Here is a 25,382-nt window from a genome sequence, read left to right on the forward strand (position 1 = left end):
GACTAATGCTGCAGATTGATTGTTCCTGTGAGGGAGAGAATACTATTACAAGTATTATTACCATTTTCATAGTAAATTGCCAAAACGCAAATTAGTGGTGGCTAAAATGGAGAAAATTAAATTCTGTGCTTTTATTTACTTTCAGCACAGGAGCAACACAGAAATCTTACTTTATGTACAATAGGAAAGGGTATCTTAGTTGATATGCATTTTATTTTGCACATTTCTTTCCAGTATGAATAAAGTACGAGCTTAAACAGTAATGTGAGAAAATGAACTTGTTTTGCACAAAGAATCAAGTGAAAAGGTAACTGTTGCGAAGACAGTGAAATTCCAGACAGAGTCTGCTATACAATGAGATTGCAGTTTTGAAGAATGAACTTCCCGTGTATCATAATTCTTCAACTAACTGGTTAATTGTCCATCAGAAAGTCTCTTCAGGAGCCAAATGTGGCAATCAAATAACAAAGAGTCTTTAGAGATCCGATCAATTATATTTTATAAAAGGAAATTTATCCTCAATTTATTGCAATTTATGACCAACAACTTGGCAATGTTAATCTGACTTCAAAATAATATGTTGCATGTATTCAAAATACCACTTGACAAGTTAAATCATCCATGTACTTCTAAAAGGTCAGCAATGGAAATTGCATTTAATTGCTTTTATTGATAAAATATTACTGGATGAATGCACCACAGATACAACAAACCAAGATTACATTTAACAAAATAAGTAAAATGCACTAACCAATCTTCAAAAGAAACACAAGTTAAAACAAATACAATGGATCTTCAAAAACAAAAATGCATAAAATAAATGATTGCCCAGTAGTTCTCGAATTGAGAAATAACTTGGTCCTATTCTCCAATACTGAATGCCTTATTTCTCAACTCTTGCATATCCTTACAGGGTGGAGTGGAAATCTGCCTCATAAAATGTATAATTTCATTATGAAAAATGGACTTCAAAAGGGTCGGAGTACGTGGCCCAATATCCATTGCATACCTTCTACCCATGGTAATAAGCAATATTATTTGTCACTGGAGAAGAAAACAAACTTGCTAAATTTATTTTCTTATGTACTCCTTAAATAAATGTGGCTATACCTGTGACTGTACCTCTGAGTATAAACTACTTTACTTTCACTTATGCATTTGGCAATGCTTCATGGGAAAAGGCATGAGAAATTACCGATATATATCCTTTCAAAACAAAAGTCAAGCAACCAATAACAAGCATAGACAGGCACATGATGATCCAAACTTTATATGCTCACACCTGCAGGCCTTCAAACCTCCACACTGCCGAGAGCAGCAGTTAAACTTATTTGCATATTGAACAACTTCTTCAATCTTATTCATTTCCTCAAAGTACAAGTGTTTCTGTAAGGGCCCTTGTATTTTTTAGATATGCTTGTGTCTGCTTGGGATATGCAGAATGTTCATTGTTTTAGACTGACTCAGGTCTTCGTCCTTTCCTCTTTTTCGGGTACAACAATAATTGTATTGTTGCTGTTACCTGCTCCTGCCCTAGGCTGCCAAAAATAACATCTCCCAAAAAAAAGGCTGATCCCTGTTAGTTTTAGGTTGACAGAAGGCTCACACAACTCACATCCTGCCAACATGGAGAAGATGTTTCCACTAGTAGGAGAGAGTAGGATCTAATGGCACAGCCTCAGAGAGAAGGGACGATGCTTTAGAACTGAAAGGAGGTGAATTTTCTTCAGTCAGATGGTGGTGAATCTGTGGAATCCATTGCTCCAGAGGGCAGTGGGGGCAAAATCATTGAGTGTATTTAAGACAAAGATAGATAGGTTCTTAATTAGTAAAGGGGTCAAGAGGATGGGGAGAAAGCAGGAGAATGGGGTGTGGAAACATATCAGTCATGGTTGAATTGGCCGACCAGACTGAATGGCCTAAATCTGCTCCTTTATCTTATGGTCATTCACATGTGTATTTCCTCTCCAACAAGGAGGAAAGTAAAAAAGCTCAGAGTAAGCATATGTTCAGTCAGTGGATGCAGTTCATTGGGTGAAGACAATAATGAGGGAAAGACATGAAATCACAATCATGAGACTGAGTGCAAAGATGAAGATGTGAGAAAGAACATTGATAGAGTGAGGTAATGAACCTGCAAAGTAAGTGTTATCAGGAACTCTGTCATGGATTACTCTTGAGAAGACAGAGGGGTTAGGGTAATGTGCACAGGAAATATGCTCTCCTTTCCGATCCTTGTCATTACATTGCCACCCACATGGAATCTAAGAACATAACACTACACCCCTGCTTCTAATCTCCTGTGTCACCCATAAACATCTAACCTAAGTGTCAGTATCCATTTCCTTCAAACTATTGCTCTGACTCCTTACAAACCCAGCAGCCCAGCATTAAGCAGGAGCACAACTTTCCTGGTTTGATCCTGAGTGTTCATTTGTGACTGGCTCAAAATGTTAACCCTTTCAAATTGAAATCTCCATAATTGTTATGATACCAACCTGTTCTCACACAAAGTGAATACATGAAATAGGTTTTATTTAAGGAAATTGCTAAAATTATTTGATGAACTGGCTGTAGTTTCCAGCTTTCTGGAGAAGCTAGAATTTGTCACTATCCTTCTTCAGCCATGCTTAGGGACGTGCTATAAAGAAGGGACCTTCTAAAAAACGTCACAAAACTCTCTGCAACTTATCTAATCTGGTATTGGCATTATCACAGGGCATTGCTAAACAACCTAGAGCTGAAAAGGTCATTCTCCTTTTATGAGCTTGCAGATGGGCCACTGCCAAATAAATAATTTGGTGAACCAAGCATTCAGCACTGTTACAAAGATAGATGATGTTTACTGAAGCACTTCACCTCTCTTACATGACAGTCATCCTTACCTGTAGGCCGACATTGTCTGCCTGTCCTCCTTTTACTAACTGAGAGATGAAGAGGCCACAGTTAAACTCCAAACCACCTCGCACACTCAAGCCAAGGCCTTCAGGATGAGTTCGATCTAAACGCACTTCTTTCAATTTCCTTCAGGGTTAAAAAAGAATACTGAATTACAAATATGCGTTAAATTCCATTTATATAATGGTCATTTTTTTTTCCTTCATACATTGGGAGAGCAGATTTTCACATCCTGAAATTATACATAAATACGTCGGCATACATCGCAGAGCAAGTGGACCATTAGTTGGCACTTTGCTTCTGAGCTTCAATTTTCAACTTTTTAAATTATTTGTGAGCTGGTATTTGGGCCCATTTCCTGTTTAAACTTCATTAAGGCTTCAGATTTAATCTAAAATATTTAAATCAATATCATATATGGTTTCCTGATATTTGTTAAGATTTTCTCTTTTTCATTGTGATATTGGGTGGAATAAGAACAGGGAAAGTGTCACAGACAGAAAATCTCTTAAATGGTCTTCTGGTAAGATTTGTTGTAACAATTACAATAACAGATTACTACATTAGACACATTCCTGTTTCTGAACTTTTTATGAAAGCATTTAAATTTCAGGAGTCGGGTGTAACAAAAAGGTCAGCATCACTTTTGCTCTATGTCGTAAACTTGCTTATAAAATTTATGTTCAAGTTTGTACAAGGTGCAAGCACTTGACAAGCCACAGACCGTGATAAATTTACAGGCCTGTAACATAAGAAACAAATTAACCAGATTGACCCTTCTAGAGGAACAGCAATACAAGTGGGGAGCAGGATCACTCCATCTGACACTTCCTACATCAATAAAATGGTAGATTTTCATTAAAAATGTGGAAGAGTGTCATTTTGCCTTGAATATTATTATTCTTTTTTAAACCAATGTACTTTATGTTTATCTCTTCCATTTCATAAAATCTAGAATATACAGCAACCTGGTGACAAAACCTTAACAGGTGGGATCTAGTCATCAGCATTGACCTGCATCGGAATTGAAAAAAACAGTAGCAAACAGTGACAATGTGGCAATTGTTGGCTTTTGCAGCACTTGGAATGGTGCTCTTGGAATCCATAAAGCAGGATTGAGACTACTCAAATTTGGCAGCATTTAGTTGACTGTCCTGGGATTCAGCAAAAATACTGTAGAGTTTTGGAATGTGGAAAGCAAAGAGTTTGGCAGAATTTGAGAAGGTGATGCTGGAAGGAGGCAGAGAGTGTACCCAGCTGGGGAGTTATGGGCCAGGCAGAATTTTGTTCTGTGTATCTAATCATAACAGAAATACTTATGTGATGCATCAGGTCCGAGTAACAAAGGAGAGGGTTGCAGAATTCTGACAGCAGGAAGGTAGTTCTAGGCTTCACAGTATGAGAGGGATCTGCCAGCGCTGGGTGTAAATTACTTACTTAAGGAGACTTTATTGAAAATTCATATAAGTCTCAAGTGTTTTCAAGAAAGTGAGGACTATGGATGCTGGAGATCAGGCATCTGCTGTTTTTTTCCACTGCCACACTTTTCGACTGAAGTCTTTTATAGTAATTGTTGTATGTGGTAATTATCAAAAATGGAATATGACAATAAACACAAATGAATTGAAGCTGATTGCAGTTTGGATGGGTAATGGGTTAGCTGACAATGTGCTTTAATATTTTTAGGATTTGCACTTTAGTGTACGTTGGCTACCGCAAAGCTTACATAATAACAATCATTGCACTTCAAAGACTGCAGAATTTGACAACTCTGAAAATGGTCATAAGAATGGTGGTGTGCCCTAAAGTCATAATCATTGCATCTGATCTAAACTTTGTGCTGTCTGCTTATGAAATCTTTGTAGTGTGTAGCCAGCATGAAACACGCGACTGAGTGGCTGCATAAATGAGAGGGGTTAACATTAATTTCAAGTAAGCTGGCACTACCTAACACCAGCTAATAATTTTTAGGAAAGGTGCCAGCAGTAATTTTAAAAGCGATTCCAATTTGGGAAAGACAGAAGAATGACCCAAGAACGGACTCTAAAATTTTTGGATGCTGCGTTGGAGAGGAAGAGAAATATCTTCAATCCATGGAAGGCCAGGGAACTCTGCCGATGAACTCTCAGAAGTCAGACTGTGGCAGTCAGTTAATATGGCAGAAGCCTGCTCTCAAACATCAGAAAGGATTTACTGACACTGAAGGGGGCGCAGAGGAGGTTCACTATTTTGATTCTGATAGAGGGTTGGCTTATGAGGAGAGATTGAGTAGACTTGGACTATACTCAATGGAATTTAGAAGAATGAGGGGCTATCTTATACATGCATATAAAATTATGAAGGGAATAGATAAGATAGAAACAGGGAGGTTGTTTCTGTTGGCGGGTGAAACTAGAACTATGGGGCACAGCCTCAAAATAAGGAGGAGCAGATTTATGGCTGAGTTGAGGAGGAACTTCTTTACCCAAAGGACTGTGAATCTGTGAAATTCCCTGCACAGTGAAACAGTTAAGGCTACTTCGTTGAATATTTTAAAGGCAAAGGTAGATAGGTTTTTGAAAAGTAAAGGAATCACGGGTTATGGTGAGCAGGCAGGTTAAGTGGAGCTGAGTCCACAAAATGATCAGTCATGATCTTATTGAATGGCGAAGCAGGCTCAATGGGCCTGATGACCTACTCCTATTTCTTATGTTCTAACAATTTCAGAACAGTGATTCAAGCTGTTCAATTATCTTATAAGAGTGAACATGGTCAGTAAATGCATCTTCAATTGCAATATCTCACCGATAGCCTTAGACGCCCAACGCGGCACGGTGGCACAGTGGTTAGCACTGCTGCCTCACAGCGCCAGAGACCCGGGNCGGTGTGGACCTGTTGGGCCGAAGGGCCTGTTTCTACACTGTAAGTAATCTAATCTAATCTAATCTAATCTTATAAACAATAAGAAGCAATCAGAATTTATTCCTAACATTCACACCTTCGCCTGACTCTCACCTACTTAGCAGTGCTGCAAGCTTCTCAGTCACACCTTGAACACACTGCCAGCAATTTAACTGTGACAGATTCATTACCCAATCACAATTCACTACATTCACTGATATATTGACACATTGGTACACAGTTGGAGGTAGCAGTAGATATGTTCAAACCAACCTTATCAAGAATGTTATTACACACCTCTTGAGCAGGTGGGACTTGAACCGAGGACTTCCAGCTCGGAAGTAGGACCATACCACTGCACCATAAGAGCCTTATCCGGAGTGGCAGTATCTAACCTTCAGCAGACAGTCTCAGCTGTTTGTCCATACTCCAAATAGACAGAATGGTGTTCAATGAAATTGCCACAAGTGAGGCTGTGGCTTGTACAGGGCTGAACCTAATCTTCCTTTTACATCCCACTATTTCTTCTCATTTAAAACCTGCAAATAGTATAAACACACATGTTTTCCTTACTTAAACACATGCCTCTCCCCACTCTATTACCAAAAATGGCTAGGCAGTAGTGGAATAACATGGGGAGCATGAAAAGGAAAGCAGCAAAGAAGTTAAAAAAAAAACTTGTCATCTGCAACCTCCAGTTCAGATAATGCCATGTGTGTACCTTAGAGGATAAACCTAGAAGGGGACCTGTATGTGGTGAGACAAGGACACAAGTGCTTATAGACCGGACAAGGTGATTGAGGGCAAGGTTCACTAATATTGAGCATGCACAACAAAATGCTTGGTGCATTGAGGTTTGTCAGAAAGCTTGCTACCAATGTCATGTAGCATGGAGGAGTCAGCACCAATTTGGAACGGGACTTCACATGGGACACAGGGACCATCCTTTCAGAATGGAAATGATGGCCAACTCTATTAACACACGACAGATTCAACTATAAGTAAATCATTTGAGGGCACGAGTCTCAATTTCGATAGTAACTCAAACAGAAGCCACTTGAGGTTTTGGTACTGTATTGGAAGCTCAATCTGAAATGATCTTGCTGCCATACATTATCTCCCGCAACTCGTGCAAGGTCAACTTGTTGCTATTCACTGTTAGACTATTGTATCAGAGCTGCAGATACCAGAGCTCAAAGAGACTTACCAATCCTCTGAAATATTACTGGATTGCCGAAGTGCTACCCCAGTGGAGATGCACTGTAGAGCATGAAATTGCTACGTTATTCATTCCTGCAATCTTCTATTATGAGACTTGCGCTGTTATTATTGATCAGCATTATCTAGCACAGGTTGCTACCATCAATGTCAAGATGGGACAGAAAGAAGCCTGGCATTTTAGGTTCAGAGCTTCTTGAGGTTGTCCTGCAAGACCATCTGCAATTACCTCCACAGAAAGGTAGTTGAAACTTTATTGCTGGAACAGCACAGCAGGTCAGGCAGCATCCAGGGAACAGGAGATTCGACGTTTCGGGCACAGGCCCTTCTTCAGGAAGGGCCTGTGCCCGAAACGTCGAATCTCCTGTTCCCTGGATGCTGCCTGACCTGCTGTGCTGTTCCAGCAATAAAGTTTCAACTTTGATCTCCAGCATCTGCAGACCTCACTTTCTCCTCTACAGAAAGGTAACCACCTTCCACCTTCAAATATGAAGAGAAACTTTCAATTATGAAGAGAAGAGTCAAGAAGAATAGGAGGCTAGCATCCCAGTATCAGGGACCAGAATTATGAAAAAAAATTGGGTCCTGGAACTTTGAAAGAATTTACACTCGAGGTGGGTTTTTCTTTCTTTAAACCCAGACAGCTACACTGTCACCAAACGGACAAAGCATCACTGGCTGTGTCAGCATCCAAAGTGATTTAAGAAGGTAGTGGGGAACCATCTTTTTAAACCACGTAAATCAATATTGTGACAATACTATTGCTTTAAGAGGTATATATTGTCCTGGGTGTTTTGAAGGGAGATTTTAAGGCAGAGATGCTGAACTGTCTATTGAAAGCCCATAAAATAAACAGCTTGTGACATATTTTTTGAAGTAGGAACAATAAATGCAGCCTGAATGGGTGGGGCAAGCTCCCCCGGGACCAGGATTTTTAGTTTTACTCTTCAGTAGTTGTTGCTGGGGTTTGAAGCTGGGCAGAAGCTGCAGTACATTTCTCCCTGCTACTCTCCTTCTCTGAGTTTTCTCTTGGTGTTTTCCTCGCAGTGGAGAACTGCCCTGTGGGACAATCTATTTGGCTGAACTTGCCTTTGTCAAGGAGGTTTCATGGGATGTTACTATATTAGAACATTGTTTATTAGTTAAGTAATCTATTATTCTGTTTAGTTTTCCAGTACAGTTAAGTTATTCCAATTTCTTCTTTCTTTTGTTGTATTTTAACTATAGTGTATGAATAAAGTGTGTTTTGCTTCAAATCTGATAGTTTGACCAGTAGAATTGTATCCAGAATGCAAGGCTTGGCACTTGCCTTTAACATTAGAAAGAAGTTACAGTTTAGACTGTCATCTTGATATATTTTGAGGGAGTTTGGTCTGGTCCAATACAATATGATTTCCTTTTGCTCGCAGCAACTTCTGGCATTTTGACATGGAAATGATGAACAAACAGTGACATATTTTCAATTCAGAATTACATATAACACAGAAGGGAAGTCACATGTGCTCTAAGTCCCTGCTACTATGTTCATTCTTGTTGGATGAAATCACAGATTTGAAACATGATTTCCAAGAAGGTGGAATGAGACATTGAAGTGCTTTGTGTAGAGTAGAGTATAGTCATGATATGCCAACAGAGGATCAATATATTATAACAAATTACTGCTGATGCTCGAGATCTGAAATAAAAACAAAGTGCTGGAGAAACTCAACAGGTCAAGCAGCAGCTGTGGAGAGGGGCAGACGTAACATTTCAAGTTTAATATGATTCTTCTTCAGATCTGGGTGGGGGGGGCATTCGCTGTCAGGATGATTGATCCTGATCGTTTACATCCCGTATACAAAGGGGGTGGAGGTATAAATGAAACACATAGGGAGACTTCTCGGAACAAAAGACAAAGTGAGTGCAATGGCAGGAAAGATATAGATGTTGAATAGGTGTTAATGGTATTTGTGAACTGCTGAGAGTGAACCATACAAACAGGACATGGAGGGGAAATCAAAATGGAGGACAATGCTCATCTGTAAAAGTTGTTGAACTCAATTGAGTCCTGAAGGTTCTAAAGCGCTAAAACAAAAATGAGGTGCTGTTCCGCCAGTTGGACTTCATACTGGTATGCTGGGATGTTTCTTATAGACAGAGCAGAATAGCATGCAAGATTGTTCAGTATGTAGAAAAACGAATGGAGCTAAAATGGATTCAAACCAGTGTAAGGCATTTTTTGAAACTCTTCTTCACACAAAGGCTTATTAATAATTTAAGAAACATCCACAAATAATAGCAGATGAAAATGCCCATAGAATCTATTCAAAAACAATTGTTAACTACCACGGGCACATTAGGATATCTCTGATGCATGCAGTGAAATGGGCTAAATGGTCTTCCCCAATCACAAGTCAAACTGTGGTCAAGTATAGCAGGAGTTACATTCATTGTCTATAAAACTTAGTTGAGTGACATGTTTTAATTAATTCCTTCTTTCATGAATACTCCATTTTTATTTTGAAGCTTGAAAGAGATACAGTAAAGCCATGAAGTAAATTCCCGTCATATAATTAAAAAGGCTTCAGAATTTCTGGTGTGGGTCAATAAGTACTCAAGCATCTAGTAAAACAAGGAAATTCAACAATTCAACATTGTTTCTCTTCATAAAAGCTTCTTATTGTAGAGAGTTCCACTGTATGATCCCAAGTGAATTCATTACTGTATAACGCATGGATAACAATTGCAAGTATTGTTCAGACAAGAGTACTTCCAAACTGTTTTCGTAGAACCCACTTAATATTAGAAAGCTGTCATTCTTTCTGCATATGAGAAAAGGTTGTTTGAGAAAGTCAGGTAGATGTGGTACCTGACTTTTTAAACTTGGTAATGAACATCACTACAGCAGGGAATCTGCCATCTCATGCTCCCAGAAGAGCACTGGACTTATACAGTGAGTTATGATCTGTGGAAACATCCCTAGCATATTATTAAAATATTGTGTCCATTTATGTAAACTCTCTCACTGTCTGATTTTTCCGATATTACCCTGAAGGCTTTATTACACTAAAGGGGCATTGCTGGAAAAAAGACTTTGTTAAATCATTTCATCATGCATTATTCAGGACAATTCACAAGCAATACCCAAGTAAAGGGCAAACAACATTTAGACTGAATGAGAGGAGAGTGTTGAGTGTTTGGTGGAGTGTTGCTCTCTGGGATGCACCAATTAAATGATTATCAACAGTTAATTCCCACGTTTCTGGTAAATTTTAAACCATGCAGTTTGTCTTTGATTTGTCAATAAATTGCCTCCAGAAATGAACCACAGAATGGCTGTCATCTATTTTGTTGAGTTTAAACAGGCACAGTGTGTGTATGTACACATTATTTCTCTTTGAGAGAACAGGGCCCTACATATTAATATTTGTAGTTGTCAGAAGAGGCAAATGCCACATTATGAATCCAAATGGTTGTCCTAAATTAGTTAATAATGTAAATTTTCAGAAATCCGTATTATTTAGCAAATGTTTCCAATTGTGGAATCACATCAAATGTTGGACACAATTAAAAATCACACAACACCAGTTTATAATTATCTATAAGATGAGAGACTTAACAAACAATCAAGGTATTTTTCAATGTATAATTTCAGTTACATCACACTGTAAACTTTTGCTATAAATTCTGTGTCTTACAGTTGTGTACTCCAATTGATGATGGAGCAGCACTCCGAAAGCGAATGCTTCCAATTAAACCTGTTGGACTATAACCTGGTGTCATGTGATTTTTAATATTGTACACCCCAGTCCAACACCGGCATCTGCAAATGTTCGACACTGTATTGTGAGTTCAGCTCTTACCTGAGCTGTACTGCAAGTAGTTGAGGAACAGGACTTGAGGAGGTGATAGAGCTGGGGAAAGAAAACCTAAACAGCCCTGTTCCATTTTGGCTCTCCCTGAAGAACATATTGACTGCAGTGCCAGTAACTGTGATCCCTCTTCCCTATTCACCAACAATGCCACAAGATAACTTCCTACTGTGTAAGGGTTATAAGACTCTGCAGCAGCCTTACAATGATGTAATGGGACTGCTCTCATACAGCATAAATAATAGTGCAGGCAGAGTCCATTAGATTCGAAGAGAGAAGTGCATGTAGCGAATAGTCCCTAATGCAAGTTTAAGGTTAGAGCCTGTAGATCTCAGATTATCAAGTACAGTTGCATTTCGTGTCCACGTGCAATAAATGGAATGCTGAAAAAAATCGAAGCCTAAAGACAGGCTTTTCATCTTGCCTCCTCCTTGATCATAAAGTCATGAAGTCACAGAGAGAAATAACACACAAACAGACCCTTCACTCCAACATTTCCATGCCGACCCGATATCCTAAATTAATTTAGTCCCATTTGCCAGCATTTGGCCCATAAATGATTGAGCTGAGAAGGTGACCCTTATCAACAGTTTCAGAAAAGCAACCAAGGAGACTAAATCTATACCTGTGAAATAATATATTGTGGAAGCCATTTGAGTAATCTAGACAGTTTTGTTATTTTCTTTTGTTTTTCCTTTAAATATGTGTTTTCCCCTGTCTATCGTGTGAATGGGAGCTGAAAACAAATGTTTTGCATTTAATTAATTAGACATTAATTAGATTACAATGTTGTTTAATTTTTTCTCTGCTAAAGTTATTGTGTATTTCATAACTAGTTAAGTCTTTTACTTAAGTTACAAAAACAGGATTTGGAAATAAATTACTTGTGAAGTCTGGGATTAGTTATTCAAAACTCTGGTTAGGAACTATTGGAGTGATTATTTGTGGGTCTTTGATGGTTTAGTTTTACTGTTTTGCAAATACAGAGGTAGGAATGCTGCTTTGGTTTGGCTATCTGAGTCCGTGTCATAACTCATTTAGAGAGGAGAGTCTGATGAGATGTCACAAAGGGCAGGCAACCATGTAGCTTGGTTATTAAATGGTAAACCATTAGTGAATATGCACTTAGACTGCAGTGAAGTGTCAGCTATGTGCCCACTGAAGCGTTGCCTTTTTGTACCCCTTCCATTATGTCCACTGTGAAGGACAACCTCTGCGTTTGTCCTGGTCAGCTCTAAAAAAAATGGAGGTCTCTGCAGTGACAGTACTTTCACCATTGCTGAGTGAAGAGAGAATGAATGGGGCACCAGACAGACCTTGTGCATTGTAAATCGCTCAGAAAGAAACTCTCCATGAAACCTGTCAAAATTGACATCTGGCTGATTTCTAGCAAAATTCAATCCAAAATCTCCTAAGTTGTGCTGTCATTCAATATTTCCAAGGTCCATTTACTTCCTATGTGACGACCAGTAACTGCTGCAGCAGCAAAAAGAGGTGCAGGCTTGCTTTGAATGGTGCAGACTAGGTTTAATTGGTCTCACTATTGGTCTCTTGGTCAGGTATCCAGCTAAGCAACACAATTAGAATGGATTAGGTGCTAAAGTGATATGGATGGTCAAAATTGTTGTGCTGTCTGCATTGGAAAGAAATGGTAGGGAATAGTTGGACATTGCAATCCCTGCACCCTCGATGCCTATAAATGATTTGATCTTTGCGAAATCACAACAGCTTTGTTGATCATCCTTATTAAACATCCTGACACTCATAACTTTCAACAGGAAATCAAGCTTCTTAGCAAATAACTGCCCTGATCAACTTTACAACTGTCGAATACCAACATACAGACTATTGCTGAAATTTAGGAATATTCTGCTGCTTATTACATAGCAGTGTATCAGCATAAATGTAAGCACATTTTAAATATACATATAATCTTTTCCTTTTTGTTTGGGCAGTCCTCTAAAAATATGATGAATTAATTATTTCATAGTACTTCATCCACCTCAAGAGCTTTGGAAAGGATAAACTAATAAAATACTCCACTGGTAATGTCACATTAGCATACAGATAGAAATTTGCTTAGGTCAGTAAAAAACAAGGAAAGGACAGCAAATGGCTTTTGCTCTAATAATGAAAACAAATGCACTTTCTTAAAAAGAGAATGTTTTAACTGTCCAGGAAATTATTCGGAGTTATATTACTATTTTCTCAATTAACTATGCCTTGATTTCCTTTGGTGTATCTCCACCTTACCGTGATCGTTTTGGTGTCAGGTTATCATATTCCACTTGATGTTTTAGTGGAATAAGGGGTCGGATGGCATCAAGCATTGGTAGACGACTTGGCTCATTTATCACCAGTTTTAGGTCTCCAACCAGAACGGGGAGATCCATAAACCTGAGACACAAAGAAACAAAGTTGGCCAGAGATAAAACAATACATTTCCTAACATTTTCCCCCACATTATCTCATCATATCTCCACATGTTTGACTCACTTGATCCATCTCCCAATTTCCTCTTTCAACATTGCCACTGATATTGTCATTTGATTCAACAATAATTATTTCACTCATTCACCCAAAGAGGTACTTGTCACACTCATTCCTCCCGTTCCCAGACTTACATCCCAACACCTTTTGCAAAATGGTATTGTGTATGTGTGTGTGTGTGTGTGTGTGTGGGGGGGGGGGGGTAATTTAAATACAAAACGTACAAATATCAACCTGCACTTATTCAGTAACCAAATATGATTCAGACTATTAACATGATTTATTGACATCATTCATTAGTATGATTAAGCCATCCAATTTACTCCTCGTCAATTGAATGTGGCAAACTCATAAAAAGTAAAATTAAAAGTAGGAAAATGGTGCTAGTCCAACAGAGATGCTGATATTTCAATTTTCTTTCTCCCAAGGTTGTTTTAAATATGGAATTCATGACACAACATGAACTCTATTTAGGAGCAGGCTCAATGGGACAAAGAGTCTATTGCTATTTATATTTCTTATGTTAGGAAATTTTCTTTTCTCATTTCATTAATTGATAAAATGTGAAATAACACTTTAGAAAGAGTTGTGGAATAGAATTTTGAAAAGAGATCTGGATGATCTTGAAACTTTAAAAAAAGCTATGATTGTGATACAAAGAATAAAAATCAAAAGAAAGTATGGGTATTGAAAATGAGAAACAATGTTCAAATATCCTAAAAGCACTCAGCATTTCAGTAAATATTTTCTGCACAGAATACATCTGTAAAAGTTACAGGTACAGTTTTTTCAAGAACTGTAAAAGCTCACAGGTAAATAACATTTTAAAAGAAATGGAAGTGAAAAAAGGGAAAAGTGAAATTTCTAAAAACATTACAACAGCAAGAAAATTGGTTAGGCACCAAAGCCTAACTCTTATCTCTTCACCTTGGAGGCTCCCTACCTCTATTCCTGATGAAGGGCTTTTGCCCGAAACATCGATTTTCCTGCTCCTCGGACACTGCCTGACCTGCTGTGCTTTTCCAGCACCACTCTGATCTAAACTCTGCTTTCCAGCATCTGCAGTCCTCACTTTTGCCTACCAAAGCCTAACTCTTGATGCAGGAATTTCAAAACTGTTACAGAAACATGAGTGGATACTTCTTATAAATGTACCAAGTGGTGAGAAAAATTAACTTGAGTTTCAGTTTGTTTCCTCAGTCAAATATATATAGTCAGTTCTGCTATAATGCACTGTTTTTCAAACACAATTTGGCTATAATGTAATTGACAAATTTAGACCATCTTTGTGGAGAAAGTGAGGTCTGCAGATGCTGGAGATCAGAGCTGAAAATGTGTTGCTGGAAAAGCGCAGCAGGTCAGGCAGCATCCAGGGAACAGGAGAATCGACGTTTCGGGCATTAGCCCTGTATACCCTTGTAGTGAATTCTCCGTTCGGTGTTCTCTGTACCATCACGTCTAGGAATGGGAGTTGGCTATCCTTTTCTTCTTCTCTCGTGAATCGGATTCCTGTGTATACAGGAAAGCCACACACACAGACCAAGTCCTAAACTATGAAAGTAACCACCCCAACACACACAAACGAAGCTGCATCAGGACACTATTCAAAAGGGCCACAACACACTGCAGTACACCAGAACTGTTTGTTGATGGAGTTTGTGGATGAATGTTGGGTCCAGGTCGATGTGTTTGTTGATGGAGTTTGTGGATGAATGTTGGGTCCAGGTCGATGTGTTTGTTGATGGAGTTTGTGGATGAATGTTGGGTCCAGGTCGATGTGTTTGTTGATGGAGTTTGTGGATGAATGTTGGGTCCAGGTCGATGTGTTTGTTGATGGAGTTTGTGGATGAATGTTGGGTCCAGGTCGATGTGTTTGTTGATGGAGTTTGTGGATGAATGTTGGGTCCAGGTCGATGTGTTTGTTGATGGAGTTTGTGGATGAATGTTGGGTCCAGGTCGATGTGTTTGTTGATGGAGTTTGTGGATGAATGTTGGGTCCAGGTCGATGTGTTTACAGCGGACAGCTGAAACTGACAACCGGAAGCGGCAGGGACAGACCACTATAAACACCGGAGGAAACATCAAAGAAGCACTTCGCAGGAGGCTCCCAAGCACTGATGATGTCGCCTAGCCAGGGGACGAAACGTTTGCAACAAAAACTTCCAGCTCTATCTAACCCTGCCTCAAAAATATTCAAATACTCTGTTTCCACCACCTTTTCATGAAAATGATTCCAAAGGCATGCAACCCTAAAAAAAAACATATTCTCTGTTTTAAGTGGGTGACTCGGATTTTTAAACAGTGACTCCTATTCCTAAATTATTTGATAAACGGAAACATCCTTTCCACATCTAGCCTGTCAACATCCCTCAAGATTTTGTTTCAGTGAGGCCTTCTCTTACTCCAGCAGATACAAGCGTAACCTAGCCGGCCATTTCAGGTATAAACCTCACAAGCCATTTTAGAATTGCAATACATTTACATCTTCCCTTAAATAAGGTAAACAATACTGCACACTCTACTCCAGATGCAGTCTCACAATGCACTGTATAGTGAAGCACAATCTCCCTACTCTTGAAATCAATTCTGCTTGTGATAAATTAGAACTTCCTAAATTACTTTCTGTAATTGTGATTTATGCACAAGAATGCCCAGGTCCCTCTGCATCTCTGGAGCTTTGAAATCTCTCACCATTTTAGATAACGTGCTTCTTACATTCTTCCTGCCAAAATCGACAATTTCACATTTTCTCCACATACAATCCATTTGCCACATCTTTGAAATTACAAAGCCATTTGTGTTCTCTTCACAATGTTATTTCCAATCTATTTTTGTGCTGTCAGCAAATTTGGTAATCATACCTTCAGTCCTTTCAACTCAGTCATTTGTAAAAATTGTAATTGATTGCAGTTGCAGCGCTAATCCCTGTGGCACACCATCCCTTACATCTTCCCAAGCTGAAAAGACATATGTACACCTATTCTCTGCTTCCTGTTAGCCAACCCATCTTCTAATATGTTACCCCCTACATCAATGAGCTTTGATTTTTTTCACAATTACCTTCGATGTGGCACCCTATCTGGAAATTTAATACAGCATATCCACTGGCTCCTCCTTTATCCACAACGCAAGTTAGACATACAAATTATCTGGTAAAACAATATATTATGTAATGCAGTATTCAAGGATCCTTACATATCTTTTAGTAGCCACTTACAGAACACATTGTCCAACTTGCGCAGTTATGTACAAAAGCACAGCAGTCAATTGAGAAACTGAACTTGTGCTGAGATTTTCTTTCACAGAAAATGTATTTAAAAGTAAATCAGATCAAATCATGGGTTGAGAATCTTTAAATTATCAATTTTCCTTTGCAAGCAAAGTCATCTTAAAAATATAAAATTGCAAAAATAGTAAAATATCTTTTTACTATCAGTTACCATTAGTAATATTACATGAGAGTACGTTTTGAAGTTAAATAATGATTTTCGAAACATAGCAATTATTTCTAATTCTTGATCCATAATGATTAGTTTCTTCTATCCACACCCGTTTCTGCCACCACCCTATGCAACTATCCTACCTTTTGTGCTCTTTTAAAAAATCTCATCAAATCATTATAATTAATTCTAGTCAGTTAGTTACAAGGTTCATGACAAGGTGAAGGATTAATTGAGTTCAGAATTAAGTTTATGATTAGCTAAAGGATTCAGTCAGTAGTTGGTCAGGAGAGAGATACAACTGTTGGTCAAGGGTCAGTTTAACAAAGCTTAGAGTCTCATCAACCACCCCCCAGTAGCTGGTATGTCCTTACAGTATTTTATTACAGCTCAGCTAGCTTGATTTCTACAAGTTTGCACAAGTATTTTCAGTGGCTATTTCAAAGACATTTCAAATATTCTGATACAAGTTGTGGGATCTGGAAATGTAATAAATTAATAAAAAGGCAGAGAAAACACAAGTTATTATGATATAGCAGTGAATTTGAACAATGCAGCAAAGGAATTAATTATTAAGAACTGTTGATTCACTAATGATCCAAACACTGCAGGACTTTGCTTTATGAATGGCAAAAGCAATTAGGCAAACCTCCATGAAACTGAGTCGGAAAAGACCACTGAGAAACAACATCCATTCTCCCTACAAAGATCACATGGAAACTTTGCCAGCGTCTACATTTCAGTTCCTTTTGTGCTTCTTTTATTCAAGTAATGAATGGAAACAATATATCTTACAAAACATTTCTGTGACAGTAGGAAACTAATAACTCTTTTCAAAATAATTATTTTATGCAGAATAAAGTTCATAATTCATTTTGCATTTTATCATTCTATGGATTAAACATTTAATGCCAAAATATTCTGACTTGGCTCCTTAAATTGGGCAGTAGGGATAAAAATATGGTGATCTAATTTAATAAATCATGTTGCACTTAGTAAACACAAAAGTGCAGCCAAATGCTTTTAATACATTTAATGCTACTCCACACTGTGATATTAGCCTATATCTTGTGTTGGCATTTATACTGGTAGTGGTTTGTGATTGGTACATGCTCAAAGCTATGGTCGTGATCTAAGTTACGTCATGAGCTGCACAAATTTTTTATTTGAGAAAATTGGGAATTTTGCACATGCATAAAGTTGACCCCAAGATACCTAAGCAGCATTTAAATTTTAATCTTGGCAAAGAGGTTGAACTTAAAAGCCATTAATTGTAGTGTAAATAATTCCACACAATCCATTATAATTCAACTTTTAAACTAACTTCGAAGTACCCTAGAGGGATTTGAATTATGTATCATTGGTCCAGGCCACTATGCTACTAGATACCACCAGTAAACTACCATAACACAAACAGCAAGTTATTACCACAGAAACGTTCAAACAAATGCAAATACAGATGTTTATCAATATGCTCAAGTATTTTAAATTTTGAGATATAATGTTACCATTTCTTTTATTATAAAGATTCTGCATATTATAAATGTCTGTAAATTATAAAAGTTAATTTCAAAGATTTTATCTCTGCTCATAAAAATATTAAGATATAGACTGATAATGGCCATCTTAATAAGTTCTTTAATGCTAATATTTTCATTTTGGCTCCACAGTGAATACGGAATTGAGCTTCCCCAGTCACTTAATTGGGAAGTGAATCATCCTGCATTGTACTGAGCTATGGAGATCAGGAAACTCTGTGCTGAGTTGATTGATTTACAAATGGTTTTGGAGATTTGGGCTGATGGGGGAATACACAAGCATTCCCTCGGTCTGTTGCAGATTATTACATCAGTGGATTTTGTTGGAAAGCTTTCAGGAATTTTTACCAGATGCAGGGCAGGTTTACATTTAGATAGGCTGAACCTCCTTCTATCTCCTTGAACACATCATTAAAAATCAAGTTAACATTTCTTCGCCACATAGGCTCACAAATAAAATTGGACACAGACCACGATCAATTGCATGAATCTTCAACAGAATATGGCTATATAAGCTCTTCAGTTTAAATGTCGACATGTGTTTTATTTTTAAGATCAAACAAGATAGATTATTGTGGTCTGCCAAAACAAATCCTTTAATTCTCAATTATTCAAGTTTATACCATACTATTTTAATATTTTCTACATCAATGGTTACAATGAGAATATTCATTTCGGTTTGGTAAACTCATTTATTTTATATGGGTTTAAAATTCGAAGTTTTTGCTATTTTCTACCCAAAATCATTATTTAAATTGTGAAATGTTTTGGGGGCTCCAGAGTCATGATTATCTTTGCTTCCAGTTGTTAGTTCTTGTCAATCACATATATTCCCAAGCATTATCTTTTACATTGTAAGACTTATATTTACAGCTAAATGTGCAGTCACATCCATAAATTTGCATTTCCACAACTGAGAACTACAGAAACGTAAAAAAAAAATTTGCCAACTTCATTCCTTCTTTTCCTGATGAATCTATATAATGTAATTGAAAAGAAGAACTCTAGTTGACTGAAAGATATCCCCATCCAAACAAGAAAAGGTTACGAGTAAAAATGATACTTACTGGTGGTATATGCGTAATACATCGTAAAGATAATCCTTTTCTGCATCGTTGTCAATCAATACATCCACCTGATAATCAAGGGAAAATGTAAATCAAGATTATTTTTGATAAGTTTTTTGCTGCAAGTGTAAACTAGTAATCGGAATATGCACAATGTTTAATAAAATCAAATAATTGTTTCCAGTTAACCAGCTGGATACCTTGGTTTGCTCTTGTAGATTGAAAATTTAATAAAAAGATACTTAACCAAACTAAATACCATATCTGATATAAGTTTAAAATCTTCCACTAAGACTAATTAACAAAGCTGAAATCAGACTACCAGTTAGTACAGACTTGGCTTTCACTGTAATAAAATCAGAAAATGATCTGATAGACATTTTGTTGATAAAAACTTGTGTACCTGATGATTACTAAGCTGCTCAATAAATATATTCAGGAACCTCTTGGGCCATTCATTGATGTAGCACATTCCCCTACTTCAGAATTAGTGTAAAAACACAGACAGGTAAAGTGATCAGTCCTTCAAACACACATCCTAACAGTATCCAGGCACCAGGTATTGAAAGCTCATAGGCATATAGGTTTCTACCAGTCACCTGCCACCCAAAGGAACTGAATGCTAAGTCACTATCCCCCATTAGCTGACAAGAGGTTATTCAAAGCCAGTATCATTTTACAATACACTCTTGTTCATTCACCTATAAACCAAAGATAGCTTACTCATTTAAAAAATAAATTATAGCTTCTGTGCTGAGTTCTTTAATATTATAAGACATAAAAATTGTAATGAACCAAAAATTATACCTAACTAATGTCTCTCTAATACCATGCTTTTAGATGCTTTAGAGAATTAATTATTGCAAAATATTAGTTCAGTACAATTTCAGAACTTTAGTCTGATATATTTGGAGGTGTATTAAAATATGGAAGTTTTGACTTTATTTCAGAATAAATGAAACCTTTTGTCTTTTGGAGGTTACTAAACATAATGAATACCTTAGGGACTCAACAAATTTATGCTGGGCACATGCACTCTAATCATAGTCCCTGCAGTATTACATAGTGAAGAATCCATTTTATTGCACCAGAACACTCAGCATTTACCATTAATTTTTGTTATAGTTTTTGTACAAACAGCACAGATCAGTGTCAATTAACTAATCAATACATTGCTGATACACACTCCCCTTTTTTGTGTTCCTGCATTGACTATCTAGACCATTATCAATTGCTGTGGCTCCAAATCTCTGTCCTGCTATTAACTTAAAATCAATAAAATAAAATGAATTAGACTGGGTCATCCTTTGTCACGCTCAAGTGTAATGCTTTCATGGTCTCTCAATTTCCCTAATGGCTATCACCTTGAGCTTCAAATGCATTGCATCCTCAAAGATTCGTGCCTCTGCAGGTATTATAAACCCTTTGTGATGATTATTTTTTTTCTGGAGACCTGAACCACAGTTAATATTCTACGGGTCAAAGAAAGTTTAAACATTTCCAATAAAATATAAGCTTTCACCTTTTAAAATCTGTTAATACATGCACAAATTAGTTTTATTCTTATCCACCTATTGTGAAAATAATTAAGAAATGGCCACCAATCTGTGGTCTGTTCCAAGGAAAGAACAGGGTCAGAATTCTCTTATGAAAGCTACATGTTGTTTGCCAAACATTTTGCAGCCAGGATTTCAGCACCAAACTAGACCCTAGGGTTTAGAGTCTTTTTTTTTAAGCAAAATCAGCAATAAGGTGTCGCTGACTTAGCTTTTAATTAGTAGTTTCTTCTAAAGGACAAAAAAATTAATTGGTCATTTTAAAGTCTATGTTGAGAGAGAACGCAAATCATATTATATTACTAATTGATTTTCAGTAGCAGAGTCAGTCAAAATCAAGTGCAAAGTTTAAAAGAAGCAACAACCTGTATTTATATAACATCCTTAACCCTGTAAAATATCCCAAGAAATCTCACAGGAACAGTGAGAAGAATGAAGTCAAACAATCAGTCTGGTAGGAGATCGGCGGTCAGATCCCCTAAAGATTGGTCGAAGAGGTAGATTTTAGGGAGTGTATTGAAGGGAGAAAACAGGAGTTAAAGAGGTAAACAATTTCCAGGTTGTGAATTCCAGATCTTAAGGCTTTGGCAGCTAATATGCCAGATACCAATTCTGTAGACTTTTAAAACTGGGGTTTCTCAAGAGACAAATGTTTTGGAAAGGAAGAGATTGTAGAGAGGTGGTGTGGTGAGATCATGGAAGAATTTAAAAACAAAGATGAGGAGAGTTATAAATGCAACCTATTGATGAACTGGAGCAAACATAGTTCAACAAAAACTGCAAAGATGGATGAAGGGTAATTAGTAAGAGGTGGAACCAGTGTTTCAAAGCTATGGAAGTTTATAAAGTGGAGGCTGGCCAGGAGTGCACTGGAATTGCAAAGCAATGAGATGACAAAGAGATAAATGAGGATTTCAAGGTTGTGAACAGTTTGGATCAGTTTCAGCCAGGGAAAGAAAGAAGGACTCCATGATTCATGAGCAGAGTTCCTTCAATGTTTCCAATATTTTAATTAGAGGCAATTTCTGCTCATTTAGATCCTATCAGACAAGTAATCTGACAATTGAGAGAGTAGAAGTCAAGGATTCACATATTCACGCAGAAACTAATGATGTGTTTACAAATTTTGTCTCCAAGTGGCAGCTGGCAGATGAGAAATGAAAGTGGCTGAGGAGAATTCCTCTGAGGGACAACTGAGGAAACTCTGAGGAAGTGGGAAAAGAAGCCATTACAGGTAATCCTCTAGCTATGACTGAGGCGGTAAGAATAGAACCAGGCAGTGTAGTCTCACTTAACTGGAAGACAGCAGAGAGGTGTTGGAGGAGAACGGTGTGGTAAATCTTGACAGGAGCTGCAGTCAGGTCAGAAGAAACCGAAGGGATGGTATAGCTCTGTGACAGCCACATAGGATGTGACTTTGAGACCCTTTTTAATTGCAAGGCAGGTAATATTCTATTTGGAGAGATTCAAATTGACATGTGGGGATGATGGACACAGACTTGGGGACATGTTCAAGGTCTTTGAAGATGGAGGACAGGAATGAAGCAGTGTTTTTTCATTGGGAATATTACTTCGGAGAAGAGGAGAAACTGTGAGATTTGGTGGAGAGGTGCACAGTACGTGAAGAAAGAAAAATATGGAATAGTATCAGCTAACAGGAAGGAAAGTTGGATGGTTAGTAGTTTGGTGGGAATTGGGTCATGGGAGAAAGATGTGGATTGTAGGATGAAATGAGATAGGAAAAGGACATTGTAAGAGCTCAGAACAAAACCAGACAGAGCAACAAATCCAGGGCTAGGGGATGGAGCAACCTTAAAGGAAATTTGGCCTGGCAGGCTCAGGAAAGAGAGACCAGTGGTAAGAGGAGTTAAGTAAAATGGGGTGCACAAATAGAACTCAATCAATCATTCTCTTAAAAGTGAAACAAAGAACTGCAGATGCTGAAACAAACAAAAACAGAAATTGCTGCAGAAACTCAGCAGGCCTGCACTATCAGAGTTAATGTTTCGAGTCCAGTGACCCTTCTACAGGACAGTTCTGAAGTCGGGGTGGGGGGGGGGGGGGCTCTTGACTTGAAACATGAACTCTTGTTTTCTCTTTACAGATGCTGACAGACCTGCTGAGTTTTTCCTAAGATCTTCAACTCATAGGCCTCAATATCCACTTGACAACAGGCAGGAGAAGGTGCGCACTTCCATGTTTATGGCACTGGATGTTGGGGTGTTGAAATTCCATAGTATGTAGAAGTGCAATGCTTTGCCCATTTGAAATTAGACTGATAGAGTAGAATTATTTTCACAAATTAAGTGGTGATAGGGATTCTATGCTATTCCAAGGTGGGTCAGGAGGAGCTCAATCAACCAAAGCCTCTCTTTCAGCCCTCCCCACACAGGTCCTTCCCCACCAACACATAAATCTTTGACTTCCTCCCTCCTTAATACAGCATTTACAATCATGCAGCTCTCCCTCTCCACTTGCAGGCCTCTCCCACCATTGTTAATTGCTCAATTGCCAGTTGGGAGTTGGATCTACAAATTTTAAATATGGCCCTGACATTAGGACCTACGGTGCGTCTATGTCCTGTGTTTGTTTTTGGTCCTGCATCACCATCCTGGAAAATATTGTGGATTTCTGACTTCAGTTTTGTATCAGTCCTGTAGAAAATTGTATGTCCACATTTAGGATATATCCATTATCAGCAGCCTTGAATATTATAATACCACGCTTGCATTGGTTTTACCGTCACTGGTAATTAAAAAAATTAATTACCTGATTGACCAGTTTACATAGACCAGTTCCTATGAAGACATAGGAACATAGTATGGAAGAAATAGGCACAAATACAAAATGCTTAATGGATCTTCCCATTCTTTTGTGCATGTTAGGACAAAGATTTTAAAATATAGTCATTGAAGAGATCATTAATTTATAATAAATATTCATTGGCCTATATATTATCCAATACATTTGCAACAATCTTCAGCCACAGCTGATAAGACATTTTGTTCTCCTCCTTGTCAGCATATGACTTCTAGGGCTAAAGATCTTTGCTCCAGAATTAGCTCCATCTCTAGACAAACTGCTCCAGAACAGCTATAAGACTAACATCTAATAGTGTGAAAAATTGCCCAGTACGGCCTGACCACAAAAAGCAGGACAAGTTTAATGTAGCCAATTATTGTCTAACCAGTTTATTTTCAGTTCTCAGCAGAGAGTGAAAGATAATGTCAATGCTAGTGGTATTACCAATGCTTAATTTACCAATAGCCTGCACACCAATGCTCAATCAAGATTCTATCACGACTGTCTGGTTCAAGACTTGATTACGATCTTTGTGGAAAGACCTGAATTCAAGATGTGGAGTGGACTTCAATTGGCCAGCAGCCCATCAGATGAGAAATATAAAATCAGGCACCTGATTCGCAACAAAGATCTACCACTGTCCTTTTGATCCTAATGGGCAGAATATATGGCTGGCACCTTCCCAAGAGTCAGCTTGGGTATCTCAACACATTTTTAGGCAGTGCTCTAGACATGGAGCCAATAAGGAAGGCACCATTGCTAAAGTGAACGTGACTGTTCTTAACATTGTGCAGCATTTTACCAAGTGTAATATCAACCAACCCCATTAAAATTGAAGTTCGTGGAAATCAAGGAGAGAATGCTCCTCTGCTGAAGCCACGCTTAGCACAAAGAAAGATGGTGTCATAATTGTAGAAATCAATTATCTTATGTTATTGCAAATATTTGTCAGGGTAGTGACCTAGGCCTAATCATCTTCAGTTTCTTTATCGGCAATCTTCCCTCTATCTTAAGGTTAGAAGTGAAGATATTCGCAGATAATACCATCATGTTCAGTTTTATTCACAACTCCTCAGATAAAGCAGCAACCAATGCCCCCATCAATATAACAACATTCAGACTTAAGCTGATAAATGGCAAATAACATGTTTACTACCCAGGTATCAGCTAATGACCATCTTCAACAAGTTTAAGGTCAACCACATCCTCTTGGTATTCAATGGTATTAACATTACCAAATCTCATCCACATCTGGGGTTGGGGGGTCATCATTGACTATATATAACAATGACTATATAGCTATATGATGTCTAAAATAGCAGGTTGGAGAGACTATGTATTTTATAACAAATGACTCACCCCTTCACTCCACAAGCCTTTCCACATCTACAAGGCACAATTCAAGAGTGAAATGAAAATAAATGCCTAATCTTATCGACTCATTTATTTGTTACTTTATTACAGCAAAAGCCAAAGTATTTATTTTATCATTTTCTGAAATAAATGTCATTTTAGTACTTTTTATCCTTTTAAAATGGTGTATAATTTAAATGTTTTGCAGCTAAGATAGCCCAAGACTCAATGCTGTGGAAAACTAACACATTTTATTTACTTGATAAATCAACCAATCATGGCTCATTTC

General features: G+C 37.8%; 1 protein-coding gene across 3 annotated transcripts in view; it reads right to left on the reverse strand.

Annotated features, from left to right (window-relative positions):
- ush1c (Usher syndrome 1C) overlaps nt 1–25,382 on the reverse strand; it is a 210,427-nt gene that overhangs the window by 166,376 nt on the left and 18,669 nt on the right. For 2 of the 3 annotated variants that reach the window (XM_043705963.1, XM_043705962.1), the window contains exons 1-4: nt 19,786–19,861; nt 19,383–19,450; nt 13,101–13,244; nt 2,886–3,024 (exon numbers count right to left, since the gene is read on the reverse strand). In XM_043705963.1, coding sequence (XP_043561898.1) covers nt 2,886–3,024; nt 13,101–13,244; nt 19,383–19,450; nt 19,786–19,854 — 420 coding nt within the window. In that variant the 5' untranslated portion in view covers nt 19,855–19,861. Of the gene's footprint in view, nt 1–2,885; nt 3,025–13,100; nt 13,245–19,382; nt 19,451–19,785; nt 19,862–25,382 lie in introns of those variants that run through there. The other variant, XM_043705961.1, reaches the window with a different exon arrangement.

Source organism: Chiloscyllium plagiosum, chromosome 16 (assembly GCF_004010195.1).
Source record: "Chiloscyllium plagiosum isolate BGI_BamShark_2017 chromosome 16, ASM401019v2, whole genome shotgun sequence".
Taxonomy (NCBI): Eukaryota; Metazoa; Chordata; class Chondrichthyes; order Orectolobiformes; family Hemiscylliidae; genus Chiloscyllium; species Chiloscyllium plagiosum.